This window comes from Gymnogyps californianus, chromosome 2 (genome assembly GCF_018139145.2).
Source record: "Gymnogyps californianus isolate 813 chromosome 2, ASM1813914v2, whole genome shotgun sequence".
Taxonomy (NCBI): domain Eukaryota; kingdom Metazoa; phylum Chordata; class Aves; order Accipitriformes; family Cathartidae; genus Gymnogyps; species Gymnogyps californianus.
In genome coordinates this window covers 162489768-162505529 of record NC_059472.1, presented here as the reverse complement: position 1 = coordinate 162505529, position 15762 = coordinate 162489768, and the positions used below count along the sequence as shown (strand labels likewise).

The 15762-nt window shown below is 42.3% G+C and overlaps 1 protein-coding gene across 1 annotated transcript in view; it reads left to right on the top strand.

The window, feature by feature from the left end:
* OXSR1 (oxidative stress responsive kinase 1) overlaps positions 1 to 15762 on the top strand; it is a 95055-nt gene that overhangs the window by 36077 nt on the left and 43216 nt on the right. Inside the window, exon 4 of the mRNA XM_050915914.1 lies at positions 6794 to 6935. Coding sequence (XP_050771871.1) covers positions 6794 to 6935 — 142 coding nt within the window. The remainder of the gene's footprint in view (positions 1 to 6793; positions 6936 to 15762) is intronic.

Here is a 15762-nt window from a genome sequence, read left to right as displayed (position 1 = left end):
GGGACTGTACATGATTGCAGAAGGCAGAGTGTGTAGATGCATTGCCACTCCTAGCTATAATAGGAAAAGCATGAAAAAAATAGTTTGTCTTCAGATTTTCTCATATAAATGTCTGTCTCAACTGCAGTAGGCTGTTTTGCCCCCTTTATTGTACCATTTTGCTTCTTGCCTTAATCTTGTTGTATTTCTTACACATCCATGCAAGTGCTCTAGAGGGAAGGAGGCAAGAAATGGAAGTTTCTTTAACTCTCCCTCTGTGCTGAGGTGAGAAGCCAGGGTTAAGAAGAAACTTCAAAACCAGAAACCCCAGCAATCTACTTAAATGTCTTTTCCTTTGTTTTGTATAACTTGTTCTTTCCTTTACTTTGGTGCTCTTTTGCTGTGTCTGTATTCCTCAGCCCCAGAAGTACTGAATTCAAGCAGCTGTTCCTTCTTTCGCGTTTTCTGCCTCTGTTTGTCAGAAGCTGACAAGATGCAGATTTAATTCTTGGCTCTGATGACAATCAGGCTCACCAAAACCACTGGCTTCTGCTGAGATGTCTTAAAAGAAGCAGCAATGAATCCTGCCAACTCCCGGTTCTCAAAGATGCAGCATGTTCAGGATCAGTGTCCATCAGGTTTGGGGCAGATCTTGATTCTCACAAACTTGTGTAGTGATCCCCAGCACTGCTTTCCAGCCTATTTATGCCAGGCCTCTAAATGGCAAATCAATGCAGTAACTGTTACCTGCCCTTTTTTGTTGGAAATTAAGTTAAGAGTATTAAATTTTCTTGTTCTGCATGCCGGAGAAATTTAGAGGCATTTTCTTTGCATTGAACTTATCCTGTATCTTTGTCCTGTCACTTAGGTTATAGTATAACACGCAAGATGTGGTTCCCACAGCAACTAGCTCTGATGTACATTTCTTTTGCCTCTGGGGGCATGTAAAATTCCAGCCGTAATAGTCCTGCATTTATCTGTAATCCGAGCAGGAAGGAAAGTTTGTTTAGAACAAGGTTTTGGTACCCTTCTCTGCTTCAGCCCCATGCGCTGAAGCATTAAGCAGCGTGGCTGACGACTGTCACGTGGATACTTTCTTCCTCTCCTGAGGAGGAACATCAGAAGCAGGCTTCCTAAACGCTATTATGCGTGCTTGCTGATGTAGGTGAGGTCAAAGAAACGCGCTCTGGATTTGGAACAGGAAGCTTCGATGTTGGCGGTGGCTTGCTGTTGAAAGTGAATCAGTGGAACAATTAGGAGTTCTTGTCCCGAGGGTGCGATTACACAAAAGTTTTCTCCAACAGCAAAGCTGGTTTAAGAAGTTCCTGGCTGCTCGGTCTCCACCCTGCCTGGAAAACCGGATTACCAATTACCGCAGTGATCTCATTTACAGTATGGCTTCGTAAGCAGATGCATTGGCACAACAGGGAGGTAGTGAACTGTGGAACTCCTTAATCTCATTTCGCTGCCGGAGAAAACACTGGAGTAGCACATAGTACAGGGTGTTGAAGGAGACAGTTTTACTGGGTACATGTGTGGGGTGCAAGACAGGACTGCATTTACTAGGTTTCAAGACAGTCCATAGCAAATGGTCTGCCTGATGTCAATATACAAAAACTTAATATCCCTCTCTTACAAATTCAGGATATTGGTCTGCTCATGGGTTTCTTGTGTCTTCACTGCTCGGATACTGCTGTCATGGGTGGAAATCAACTGCTTGCTTCTGGGAAGTTGGAACTGGCTTCTGTGGATTGAGTCAGGCCTAATCGGATATTCTCTAGCCATGCCAAAATAGGAAAGGCAAACTGTGGGGCTTCCTGCTCTTCACTCCTGGGGGGGCAGCGGAGGGAGCAATGGGATGTCTGTTCCGTTTGTGCAGCCGGACAGACATTAGTCTGTCTGCAGAACTGGTGTGAGCAATGAGGACTCCAGAAGAAGTTGCTCACTGCATGTTTGTCTTTGACCGCAGTAGTTACAGGTTGGGTTTTATCGGGTGAAGGTAAGTGTATGTACAGCTAGTTCCCGGTGACTTCCGCGTCATTAGGAGCTATTGCGTTAGCAGCTTTCAAAGCAGACTAGGAAGCTTGTGAGTTTGAGCAGAAAAGCACTTAAATTTCAGTTGCTGTACAATTTGCACTGAGAGATTGTGCTTTACTAAGTAGATGTAATACGGTTTGTGATTGCGTCAGAATATATTGAGACACTTTAATGATGAATGATAAATAATGCAAAATGCTTTATCAGATTGCACGATATCTTGTAGGCTTCCTGTTGGTGTGCTGCACAGTGTGTATTTGATGGTCAGGAATTTGTTTATAGCAGCATTTTTTCCACATGAATCTCTAAATGTCTTCTCCTTTCTTTTGTCTTCTGTTGGGCTTTGAGATCAGTTGCTCATCACCAGACTTCTTTAAACATCCTTATTAATGACAGCATTATTTATATTTACATTTAGGCTCCAGTTCTGGCTCTTCTCTCTGTCTTGTTTTGTCTTCCTGATATGCTTCCCCTTCTGGGCTTGGAAGAGCTTTCCAGTCAGCCTCAGCCAAACTTAATTTCTTTTTCTCTCTCACTTAAGGCTGACCCTCCTGTTCTGTGAATCTGTAGCTTCTACACCTGCATTTCTAATGAGAAAAATCAGGAGGGAACTGTTGTAATCAAACCTAGTGCCATGTATAATACACACAAGAGTACTTCACAGCATTATCTAAAATAGAAGTTTTATTCTAGGGAGGAGTCAAAGATTTTTTTTTTTAAAAAGACATTTTACTGGATTTTTTTCCTCTTAAAATCTTGTAACTGTTCTGTAATACAGAGTTGGCTGCCGTATTTCCAGTGTGAACCTCATCTTCTGGCCACTAGATTATGGAAGACTTTTGTCTTACACAATGAGATTGAACAGCTTGCACATGGAGCACAAATCCATACCGAAACTGCATTTAAGCAGAGATCCACTATGTTTGGATGTACTCTCACTTCCCCAGTTACTCTTAAACTGGTTTGGAAGCTGGCTCAGAAACTGGCAGTGTCTGAATCCTGCCGGTGTTCTGAAACAGTATGATCGGTTTGTAAAGCACATGCTCTTGTGTAGATGGGATCTTGGTTCCAGTTCAGCTGAATTAGTTTCCAGTTAAGTTCTAGCAGTTAACGTATTGCTGGATTGGGAACAGGCCACTTTGTGCAAAGCAGTCGTTTTTCCCCTTAGGTGTAGGATAGGGCTCTGATCTACTCATCTATTGTTTGAGTGTAACGCAGTCGGTGTGAGAAAATTTGTCTACATCCTAAGGCAGTGGAGGTCTTACCCTAGTAAGTGTGTCACACACTTAACTGAGATCCTTGGGAACAACTTTGCAATGAATTTATCAGGCTGATGCTGAAATCAATCTCTTATCTTCTAGCAGAAAGTGTTTTCCTCAATAGTGAAATTCCCATGACTTTGGCTTTCAAAGTAGCTTCGTGCTTAGCTATGGATTTCTGTTTGGGGATCTGGGTATTCAGTTGCTCCACGTCAGCCTTCCTGAGCCAGAATGCCAGAAGATTTCAAATGTGGCACAAAGCAGTGCGTGGAAATGCAGCTTGGCTTCGTTCTTCGTATTCTGTGGTGCTGTGCTTTACAAAGTTGCAGTTGAGTTGGGAGTCAGTACCAACTCCCAAATTTACTGATCTGTGAGGTGGAAAAATCACAACTTTATTTGTGGTGCCAGTAGCAAAACTTTTTTCCCCTGTGCAAACTAAGTGGGGATGATCTAAATAACACTTTCTTCAACAGGAAGGTGGCTCTTAGGTTGCTTTTCTGCTGTTTCCTAACTAACCATTTTGCTGATAGCCTTTTTGCTGTTCTCCTTTCTGTAGAAGACTGGCAAATTCTTCCACTTCTTTGAACATCTCAATTTGAAAGTGTTTTTTAAAAAAATGTGCTTAAAAAGTGGCAGGCCGGACTGGGAGCAGATATAGTATGGGTGTGAATCAGTTCTTTCACAACGAAGGCTGGCTCTGTGCGTGCCCTTGTCTGTCTAACCCCCACCCCCTTTTCTGGGTTAAATACAACCTCTAGCTTGGCTAAATACAGGATTTTTTGACCAAATGAATTTGAACACCATATGATCTGCCTCCTCATGTTCCCTGAGCCCTTTGCAGGAGAAGGGAAATGTTTGTGAACAAAGTCTGCTAACAGAGTTGTGGGTGGAAAGAGGACAAAACGAGTACGTGAAGAACCGCATATTTTCACTGGACTTCTAAAACAAGTGGCAGTTTGTTCTCCAGAAAAAGGCACATTTCAGAGGAAAAACCTGAACAGTGGAAGTGGAAGGTTTTATTGATAGTTGTTTTTTCTCAGGTGTCACAAAAGTTCTTGTCCAAAATAAGAAGCATTGAGGCTTGTAAGCACGTACTTTTAAAATATGAATACGTGACAAGCTGAATCCCAGGTGAGTCCTCATGACACACAACAGAGGATCCTTTTCTCAGACACTAGAACCTAAAGGTGAGATTTCAGTGAAGGGGAGCGTACTCTGATGTCTGGGGTTTTACAATTTCCTTCGGTAGAGATAATCTTGCTCCCATGCAGCAAGTCCAACATATGTCAAAACAACCTGAGTTACAGCTGGGTAAAAACTTTGGCTAACTAAGACCCATGTCAAAGCTCACTAAAGAGGAGTGTGTTTCTGTGCTCAGATAGGGTAAAGGAAGCTGAACACTGCTCAGAGTATTCTTGCATAAAATGTTGGGGGGATGTTATGCAACTTCATTTCTATATTTTTTTCATTTTCCTTGTTTTTTTCTATTTTGTTAGTGTCTGCTGTTTTAAGATTGTGTCTTCTGCAAATACCTTGAACCAAGCAAAAGTTTTTTTTGGGAAGAGGAAGCTGGAGTTGCCATTCAGGGCAGCCAGGGAGCTGGTCTAATCGCTTGCTGTTGACAAAAGGGGTTTCCTCCCCCATTCACAAATGTGCTCTCCCTCCTTCTTACCCTCCTTTTCCTCTTCATTGGCTCTGAAACTCATCTGTTCAGAGGTTATTCTCACTACCAACCAAACAAAACTTCCTCCCCCCCCCCCAGTTTATTTTTTGGTGGATTTAGTGTGTGGCTTGGTGTACAGTGTGAGGACTGCCGGTGGGCCAGAGAAGATGGAAAGTGTGCGGCTCGGCAGAGTGGGGAATAGTGGCTCTCCTGACTGCAGCAAGCTGTTAGATGAACTCAGCACATACCGTTTCCCACAAACTAAGGGACACTGTGCACCCATGTAATTGTTTCCTGTGCAGTTTGAATTGTGCAAAACAAGCCTTTCCACATGGTATTCGTATTCAAACCTTGCAGCCTTTTTGCTCTCATGTGAGAATCCAAAAGTAAAATACTTTGCTAAGCGAAAACTTATCTGCACGATTGTTTTGGCCTAGAAATTCAGATAGGATAGTTAATAAAACAGATTTTAAAGGGGGAAGGGTTTTTTGTCTACCTGAACCTGAAGGATGAAAAGAAAAAAAAAACCCACCCAAAAACCTCTATTTTATTTTTCCACTTGCTTCAAGAATTTACAAAGTGGAACTTGTAATTTCCCCGTTGACGAGATTCATGAGAGTGAGTTTCTCAGCTTTTACTGTTCTTCAGATACAAAAAATGTTTTCTCTTATGTTTTTTTGATTGCGAGTTAAGAAGAATGGATTTTTGTAAACTTCTTTAAAACTTTTAGCTCAGCTTTTCTAAACTAGCTGAGTTAGTACTGAGATGTTCTTTCCCTGGAAGCTTACTGTTCAAAGACAGTCAAAGCTGGAATTTGTGCTTTGCAGTTGTGCCTGCTTTTCTCATTCTTTGAGAACATCCCAGTACTGCTGACATTGCTTTGTGCCCATAGCTGTAAAAATTCTACTAGCTGACTATCCAGTCATTAAACCATAGAAACCCAAGTTTGAAGGGGCTAAATAGCACAGGCCTGGAAAACAGGCTTAGACATCCCATACTGGAGCAATAAAAATATAGTTCTGAGAAGACTGTCTTCAGTCCAGATGCAAATACCAAGAATACAGTACCCAGTATATCATGAAAACAGGACCTTGCACAAGAGGCTTGTTACTAGTCATTGATTCCGTTTATTCCTGGGTGCAATTCAAAGAGGTGGTTTACTCTATAAAGCGTGGTTTGTCACGCAAGATGATGTAATTCACACCATGGTTGGGAGACTAAGCATGATGATTCTAGGGAAGGATCTAAGCTATTCCAGTTTTGTACACAGTGAAGAAGTGACTTATTGTCAGAATTCAGCCTCATTTGTTCTCAATTAAATAATTTCCACTTTTTTTCTGTTAGGGCAATGTCATCCCTTAACATATTAGATTTTTCCTGCTGTTCCTCTGCATGGAGTTTGTAAGAGCTGAAAAAGTCTAATTTTATCAAGCTTGTTGCCTTCGGCTCGTGAGTCCTGGCAGCCCCCTGCTTTTTCCATTTCTCCCTCCTGCTTCTCCAGTACTCAGTACTAAAACAGCTGTAGCGTCACTATCTACTTAAAAACCTTCCAAGAGTCCTGTGTATGTACTCTTTACATTTTGGCTTATTCGAATAACTTCTCAGTTACTTGTGATCACAGGGATTTTACAGCCCACCTTGAGGATCTGCACCCCTATAAGGCTCATGTGTGAGGCCTGCATCGTTGCCTCTGCTTTCCTGCAGCAAAGGCTTCAGCTACTGACTCTGATCCTGACCATTGTCGCTTCCCCTCCCAATGAATTCCTTGGACTTGTATATTAAGTGATTATAAAGTGCACTTAGCTGTGAATCAGTTCTTCTAGTTTAAATTAATGTGTTTAACTCTTTTCTCTAGGCTCTGTTTTGGATATTATAAAGCACATTGTGGCCAAAGGAGAACACAAGACTGGTGTCCTGGATGAACCCTGTATAGCCACAATCCTTAAGGAGGTTCTGGAGGGGCTGGACTACCTGCATAAAAACGGACAAATCCACAGGTATTTTTCATTTTTCTCATCTTTGTCCTGAGATGTGTGTCACTGAAACAGAGTAGCTGAGCACATGCAGTCTCATCCCACAACCAGTTGTGAGGGCGTGGAAATAGGAAAGTAAAGGTGGGAGCTTAATCAAAACTCAGAATTCAAATGTCTATATAGTTGCTGCTGCTTTAGGAAGTACTATGACTAGGCCAAGTTTGGGTGAACTTTGGGGTATTGAAAGTTCTGATGTAGAGAACCTCTTTCCAAATGTCAACATACAGCTGCAAAGTGTAGTTGTTGGAGCTGGAGAACTTCAGCTGGGTGTTTCTTGCAGAGCTACAGATCGCCAAGAGCATGGCATAAGAAGTGCTGAGCAATTTAATAAGGAGTCCTTCAAGCCCTGTTTGTTCTTTATTTTTTTTTTTAAGGCCAGCTGCAAGATCAACATCATGAAATTTGAATTTGGGTAATTTCACTTAAAAAAAAAAAATATGGAAGCAAAATTAGTGGAAAAACTTCTTCTGTAGGCAAAACCCAGTTAACTAATGGCCTGTGATTTGATGGATCACTGAAACGTGTGGGTTTCTGTGCTGCTATGTTGTTTGAGAGTTTTTAAATCATGTTTTCCTCTCCCCTGGTGTCAAGGTGTGGTGTCGTTCAGGAAGAGAGGATACTAAGTCAGTATGTTCTGCCGTTAAAAAGAATGAGATTTGCAATCCTAAATACGTGCTGAAAATAGAATATACCGCTTGTGGTTAATATACATCATCTCAGCCACAGACTGCTGCTGGGAACAACAGCCTCTTCTTTCTTGGGAATTTTGTGAGCTTGGCTGTCTTCTGGTACAATGCCATTATAAGCATTGCTGCTGCTGTGCTGGAGTAAGTTTCTGTCCTCTTATGATAGCTGCACAAGAAGAGGTAACTCTTTTTGCCAAAATGTTATTTTAATTAGAAAATCCAAGACGTATTTATTTCATAATTTTAGTCAAACTGACTGGCTTTTGTAGGTTGTTTAGGGTTAAAAAGAAAGAAATGGTTGGAAACAATTGTGGTGGAATTCTTTTTCCCTGAAAGAAGTCTCAAATTTCGGTTTCCAGTCTCCATTAAAATTCTGATTTAACAAGAATGGTTGTCTTCCTTGAAGACAGTTTTGATTTCATAGCTGGTTGCTTAACTTTATTTTTTTAGAGATAAGACTTCAGGCAGCTCTAGGAATTTAGAGTAAAGTAGTAGACCAATGTACTTGCTGAGTACATGGTAATTTTTCACCCTTGCCATGAGTAATTGACAAAACCATCTTCATCTGTGACTTGCAGTTGATTTCCTTGGCTGATTTAGTTCATCTTCTGGTCTAATGAAATTGAAATATATATGTTAAAGCAGCAGTAACCTGTTAAATTTCAGTTTTTCTGAAGATGTCACATAGTGATTTCTGTGTTGAAAGAGAGGTGGTTCTCCATTTGACTTGCTGTAGTGAAACAGCAAAACTAGTAATTGTGGTAAAGATTATAGAGGATATATTCATGTGTGGGTGGCTTTTTTTTTTTACTGCACTCAGCAAAAATATGATGTTCACGAAAGTTCAAACTGCTTGGTCTGAAAAAAATGTGATTCATATTGAATCATTCGGAAGCGGACTGAACCAAACCTGCTGCGACCATTCTTGTCCTGCTCGTTGAAGCATTTTGCCCATATTTAGGGAACTTCAGCAAAGAAATCAAAGCTGTGTCATTGCTGCAGCTTAAGGTTGCGGTTGTACGTCAGCTACTTTGCATGTGTTGCATCCCTATATTTCGGGGCTGCTCCAACAATTGCGTAATGTTTTGTCAGAAAAAAAGCATTTGAATTACCTCATTGTGTTGGGGCATGGCGGTCTGGGAAATTTGGAGAAGTGGTAATAGTCACGATACAGAATGAAAGTTGTGTAGTTTCCTACCTGTGATGCAAAGGATGGGTTTTTAACTGTTGGCAGAAAGCAATCTTATATGCCTTTGAGGGATGAAACGTATTTCCTTAATGGAGTTAATCGTGCTGTCTTGCATTTTATCCAGATGTTTGTACACTGCTGAGAAAAACACAGTTTAAAGTTGTAGTGCAGATGGGACCTTTCCTCATACATAGGAATATCTGTATGGTTTTCCCATTTTGCTTAATGCTAGGGGTCATAATATTGGTCGTGCCTGATGGGAAAGGCAGGTGGAAATCTTGCAGTCATGCCAGAGACGCTCTGAGAGGAAGTGTTTAAAATAACTAAACTTTAGTCCCCTGGGTCAGCTTAAAGTATCTGGCTCTAAAGGAAACCGCATCAGGTGATGGCTGAACTGCTGAATATAGTGTCCGCAATGTGGGGCAGCTGTGGTTGGGGTGAACTTCAGGCCAAAACAAGGTCAGCTGTGTAAAGGGTCAAAATTGAAGGGCTTTGGTTAGACCTGGAACAACCAACCCAAAGCAAGCAGGCATCCAGCAGGGCAAAGTGTTCAGCTGGTTACACTAAATATCCCAACTTCATTTGTATTACACCTAGGAAGAAATGACTTGATAAAGTTAGAGACACAGTATGGATGAATGAATGTAATTAGCACATCTGAAGTTGGACAGCCAGGCTGGTGGCAAAGCCCAAAGGATGAATATCTGGACCCAAATGTAATTTTGTGGGCGCTGTTGACCTGAAGCGGGGACAGCTTGTTACTGCTGTAAATCATCAATGAGATCAGAGAATATATGTCTGACAGTGGAGCTGCTCGATACTTTTAAATTATGCATCATCTTAAATGGTAAATTAAGTTAACACGTGGAAGACTGGCTTAATGAAATTCTGCTGCTGCTAAATCTTACTCTGCGTAAGCCTGCCTTGAACTTAATGCCACTTCCAATTAAGGTTTGGGGAGCTGGCTTCGTGTGGAAGTGTAAATCCCTGCTTTGGACAGGAGAGTAGCTTGACAGTATTCTCTAGACGAGATTAGAAAGCCAAATATCTAGTGAAGGCTTAAATTATAACTTTTTTTGTTTACTTTTCTAATTAACAGCCAGAGCAAGGCTGAGACTTGAATAGATGCCATTGTTCAGCAACAAATGCTTAAGTCTTCCATGTTGTCCAAAGTGCAAGGGCTGTTGGGAACAGAGTCTGAGGCCTTAAGGAGAAGACAAAAGGGAAGGCAGAATCAATTTTATTTTCATGAATACCTTCATCAAGGTAACTATTACAAATGATCCCTGTCTTCCTCCAAAATCACCACTGCCCCCCACATCTCGGAGCTGGCAGCTCTCTGCCTTCATTGCTGTGTGCCAGTCCCTGGCCGTCTCTCCTGTGCCAGCTGCCACCATCCCCGTTGTGGTTTTCTGTGTAGCACGGTGATCCCAATGACAATTTGAAATCCTAGTGATCTGGCTCATGTTAAGTGAGTTAAATATCTGGGCACCAGCCAGTGCGCTGAGGATGGAGGGCCAGACTCTGAAACCTTTGGATGAAGCTGTCCTGCAGGAATCTGCTCGGACACTTTTTTTTTTAATGGAAGTCGAGCAAGACTGACGTGCTGCGAGGGGTTGCTCCCGGGCTAATCTTGTCTGGATGACACACAGGGTATATTGCACCTCTTCCCCATTTGGACTCTGATTCCTCTGGGTATTTGGGGATTAGCAGGAGTTTGGTGAATGACTTGGAAATAAAACTAAAGCCAAACCAACCCAAGAGGTTTTATTGCTTAAAAAGACTTGTTGGAGGGAAGTTCAAGGCTTTTTCAGGTGGTGCTCTTCATGGCAGTCTGACAAATGAATCCTGCTGATTAACTGTTACAAGGTCTCTCTGTCTTTCTCCCTATTTTTATCTCTGAGCTTATCTTCTGTTCATGATTAGCTGTTGTGTAACTGAATATTTCAGTTAGTCCAGGTGAAATGATACACTGCTCAAATATAATCAGATTCTCCTGTTGCAGCATAATAAATGTGATACTCACATGCTTTTTTGTAAAAACAAAAAAGCTTAGGAAGTGGTTTAGGGTTGCCTGCACTTGAAATATTGGCATGGCAGTGATTCAGCTTTTAATTTGTTTGCTGCTCTACTTCTTAGGGGGTGAGAGGTGCAATAGCACATTTGATAGGCTGAGTTAGATCAGCTTGTGCCCCCATACAGAATGTTTTTGGGTTTTTTTAGTGTCTTTTCAAAATCAGTTTTCTGAGTGTGGGGCAGCAGGGTGCTGTGGCAGCTGTTTGAATGTTGCTTTGAAGAGACCCTGGAAACAATATTCTTGCTGTGTTTTTATGCCACATATATTAGTTTATTTTTTGGACCTTAGGATGGTTTTGACACAGCATCAAAGTTTAATTGTCTGCCTCTTCTACCTATATTAAGAGAAACTAATTTCTGAAAAAAAGATGCCTGTATGTGAGCACATACACATCACCAACACTTGTGCGTAGGGTTTTGCGAGAGTGCTCCTCCAGTAGCAAGTTTCAGATTTAAGATGAAGGAGCTGATGGATATATTTTGGCAGAACTCAGCTCAGTCCTACAAGATTCAGGCTTAATTTTCATGTAGCTGATTAATGCATTGATAAACTGTGCTGGCAGATATTGTGGTTAAACTGGATTCCAGTATGCCTCTGATTATATTGACGACTGAAATACTGTACTTTTTTGTTTCTGTAGCAATACGTAGGAGAACTTCACAGCCCTCCTCTCCACAGTGCTATAACCTTGTTCTGGGGAGTGCGTTTTGGAACTGAAGTTTGGTAGGGGAGGATCGAGGAATGGATAACGGGATGTGGAGCCTTTCACCTCTAATTGCCAGTTTGATTTTAAGTCAGGACGCTAGTAATTTGAAAGCTAGCTATTGCTTAGCTGTGGGAAGTGGAATTTTATATTCAGAGAAGTGTACTTTGGTCTCTTCTCCCTTATAGTACAGGATGGGCAGAAATAACCTTTAGAGGTAGCTGTTAATATAAATTTTAAAGCTTTAATTTGTAAACAGTTCAGTAGCCAGAACAATGGAAATGTTACTCTTGGGTGTCTCGGTGGGAAGGAAGAATGATGCTGCTCTAGATTGTACTGGGCGATTTGGTCCCCCAAACAAACACCTTGCCGTGTAGCGTCAAGGGTCCAAGGACTGCCGAATCTCAACTCTGTACACGGCAGTCAGACTGGGGTGTATTGTGGTGGTTTGGCAAACCAGCATGTTCTCCTGGTGGCTGTTTCTTCCACTGCATCATCCAGAAATTCATTGTTTTTAAAAAAAAAAAAGTTTCCCTGTGGTTGCAGAGAGAAAATATGAACCAGATGTACATCCCAAATCTGCAGACAGCCAGAAACAATAGCTCCTGTGGAGTCAGTTTTCCTCGAAGTGGATAAAGACAGTCTCTGCTCTGAAGCCTAAAAACGTGGCAATTAAAACTCTGATAGTAAATATCACTGCTGATGAAAGCACAGGAGTGCTGGGGGCCCTGCAGTGGCTCCAGGCTGATGCCAGTGCCCCAACCCTCGGGGGCTCTGTGCGTTACGAGGGTCCACGTAGCGGCTCGCAGGGTGATGCCTGAAGCCGAGCACTTGCTGTATGACTGTTGGGTTCAGGTGTCTGTCCCCATGTCATTCTCTTCGGACCCAGGTGCTGCCTCTGGACCTGGTCACTGGGTGTCCTGCAGCTACTCAAAGTAACTTCGATTTAGTCCAAGGGAAAAACAACTTTTACGTACAACTACTATGCACCGCATTAAAAGGGAGGTGAGTTTTTAGGTTTTTCTCCCTGCTTTGTTACATGGAGATGAGAAGCAGGAAAAATATCATGAAAAGCAGGAGATAGAGGTTGGGGTGATCTCCAAAAGGTTCAACAGCAATGGCAGGTTTTGGTCAGTGATCCATGATTGAGTTGCACACTTGACTAATACAGTTTCTAGCAATTCCCGAGTTGTCAGGAGTATTTGGATTTTATGTGTTTCCAGGGGGAATAATCTTCATTCACTGTCTGCAGCATTAATTGTATCAGGTGAAAATGTAACAGACACTCTTAGCTTTCGACTTGGAAGAGAACAAGTGCCATTCGCACGTACGTACAACCACTCTGTTTGTGACATCCTTCTCATGTCACTGCTTTTATCTGGTGTAGATTACTGGGACTAGATCACCCACTATGTGAGGCTCTTGCAGCATCTCTCCAGCAGTAGAGTAATTGTTTAAATCACTGGTGTTCATCCTGTTCATCGTTTCTACCGTGATGCATCAAGTGAATAACCCACTTCAAAAAGATGGCTTTGAATATTGTCCCCTGTTGTAATGCAGCAGACTTTCTGGCCTTCATAGATCCTAAAAGCTGCATATTTGGAGATGCCTTAAGCATTTATTCAGACCACTGCAGTCTTTTCATTCATGTCTTATGCTAAAGCATGAAAAAAAGGTCACTTGCTAAATTTGTGTGGTAACATATTAAGCACACTTGAAAATTTTAAGAGGCTGCATCAGAAATTATTTTTGCATGTTTACTAAATCAAATTATATCCTGTCTTGCAGAGTTCTTATAAAACTTTAACATTAAAAAGTAAAGCTTAATACTTTCAAAAACAGAAGTGAGACAAACCCCCTACACATTTAGGACAACAAATAGGGAACTGCCACAGAGAAATCTGTCGTTTCATGGCAGCCTGGAAAGCATCGCCAAGTTAGACTGGGAGTACCAAGAGGCTGTTTCCGTTGTACTGATACCCAATTTTATAACTGCTTTCTCCATTTTATAGGAATAGCTGGATGAAATAAGGAGATCTTCTTTACTCTTCCTATGCTGGGCATGCTTAAAACTGTCGTCTTCTAGATTTTGGAGAATGAAGTTGAGCTGGCAAGTCTCTTGCGAGCCCTGGTTGTCTTGAATTTCTTCTTCTGTGTCATGTTGCACACATTGCTGAGCAAGAGCTGTGGGTGGCTTCGTAGATATGGACAGCTCTTGGCTGCATAGGGGAATGCCTTGGACCTTGTGTGTGTATAGATACACATACGGCTTCTCCAGAACAGGGGTGCTTACTGCCTTTTGGAAATTAAGACCTTTTTGAGCTGCCCTATATCAAAATTTTTGGGCCTTACTTGATCCAAGTTGATTATGTGTTTACTGGAATGAACCTTCATCTCTCCATCGTGGCAGGGTCAAGGCAGGGAGATGTGTGAGTCACTGGCTTTCCTGTTTCTTCTGCTACCTGATCCATCTTGTACTCAAACTGGGGCGACCTGCATGTGGTAGTTTTGGGGAAATTCCTATTTCTGAGCACACTAGGAACATGCTTTAGCATGCAGGAGATACTGCAGCATGGTGGCATGCATCACTAGTATTGCCACATGAAGCATGCCCACCTCCTTGCACATTAAATAATTTGACATGAAACATTGAAATAAGGCCATGTTATAACTTGACTATTTTCCTCTGTTACCAATGACTAAGGCAGGGCCTCCCAAAAATATCTGGGCCTCCAGGGGTAGGAGGCAGACCTTGTGACTCCACAGCTTGCTGTGTGTGTTGCTGTTCATGCAGCAGCTGTTAAAAGGAGCTTTGTGCCTTGTCCCCACTGCAGTCCTTAGGAAGCAGGATCAGGAAATGGAAGGGCTGAATAGATGAATTCGTGGAAGAAATCCTGGTACTTTTTTAGCTGCTGTTCAATGGTACGAAAACTTGATTTTAAAGCCTGCTGGGCAGGGTCCTTTCCTTATGGGGGATACAAGAGAAAAAACTGAAGTTCTGACTGAATAGGGGAAACTTTAAAAAGTGGTGTATGAGGTTAGAGACGTAGTTTCTCTCTTGCATTGACTGCCGAAGGGCTGAAGTTTGTCAGAAGCCCTAGCTGCTTGGTAAATCCTCCTTGCCATAAGTTGATATTACAACAGTGATGTGCACTGGGGTGAATATGTGAAGCAACAGCCTCTTTTGTAGGAGGAAGAAGTGGGGCTGTGAGGGTTGGTATGCTTCGATCGTCTCAACGTTGGCGCATTAGACCTAGCTCTGTGTTCGTAGCACTTTATTATCTGGCTGAAGGAGCTGATCTGTCTGAAAACTGTTTTTAAGGTTTTGGTTTTAGCTGGAGCAGCTTCCCCCACACTGATGTGCAATTGAGGTTACTTGAGCACTGATGCTGGGCTAGAGGCATGGTGATGGATGGGAGGTAAAGTCCAAGGCAGACAGGATCTGTCACTGAACCGCACCTCCCTTTAACCATAGTTAGGCTTGTAAGCACGTGGGAAGAGAAGGAATTAATGAGAGCGCAAAACCATCAAAGACGAAGTTGGCACAGGAACAAAAAGCATAAGCTGGACATAATTTGCTGAGATAAAGGAAGTTGCAGGCGCTGCGATAACAGTGACTGTGTGACAGACAGGAATGCAGTAAGTGATGTGACACACCGCTTGCTGTCTCGCTTCGTGTCAGAGGCTCTCACCGAGTTAGCCCAAGGTCTGCAACTCTTTCTTTACTGCCTCAGCATCTTGCCAGCCCCTGGAGCTATTCAGATAACTAAGATGACAGAGTGGATTTCGGGAGGATCTCCTGCAGCTTTCTTTGGTGAGCCCTCCCTTGTCTGAGCTGACGTAGTGACTTAACCTAAAATGAATCTAATTTCTGAGTCATGGTTTCTTGGACCCCAAACCCTCTACTTAAAGCAGCAGTTCACTTCTGCAGCATTGGAGGGCAAAAAATCAGGAGGAGTTGTACGTAGTAAGTGCATCGTGGATCCTCTGAAAGGTATTTTGTGTTTTAGCTAAAATAAAGTACAATGGGAGATTCATTTCTCATGTAGCCCTTACTGGGGTTTCTGTTTGCCTATGCCAGGAGACTGGATGCAGTTATCTCTCCCAAGAGGTCTCTTCACTGCGCTGAGTGTGAT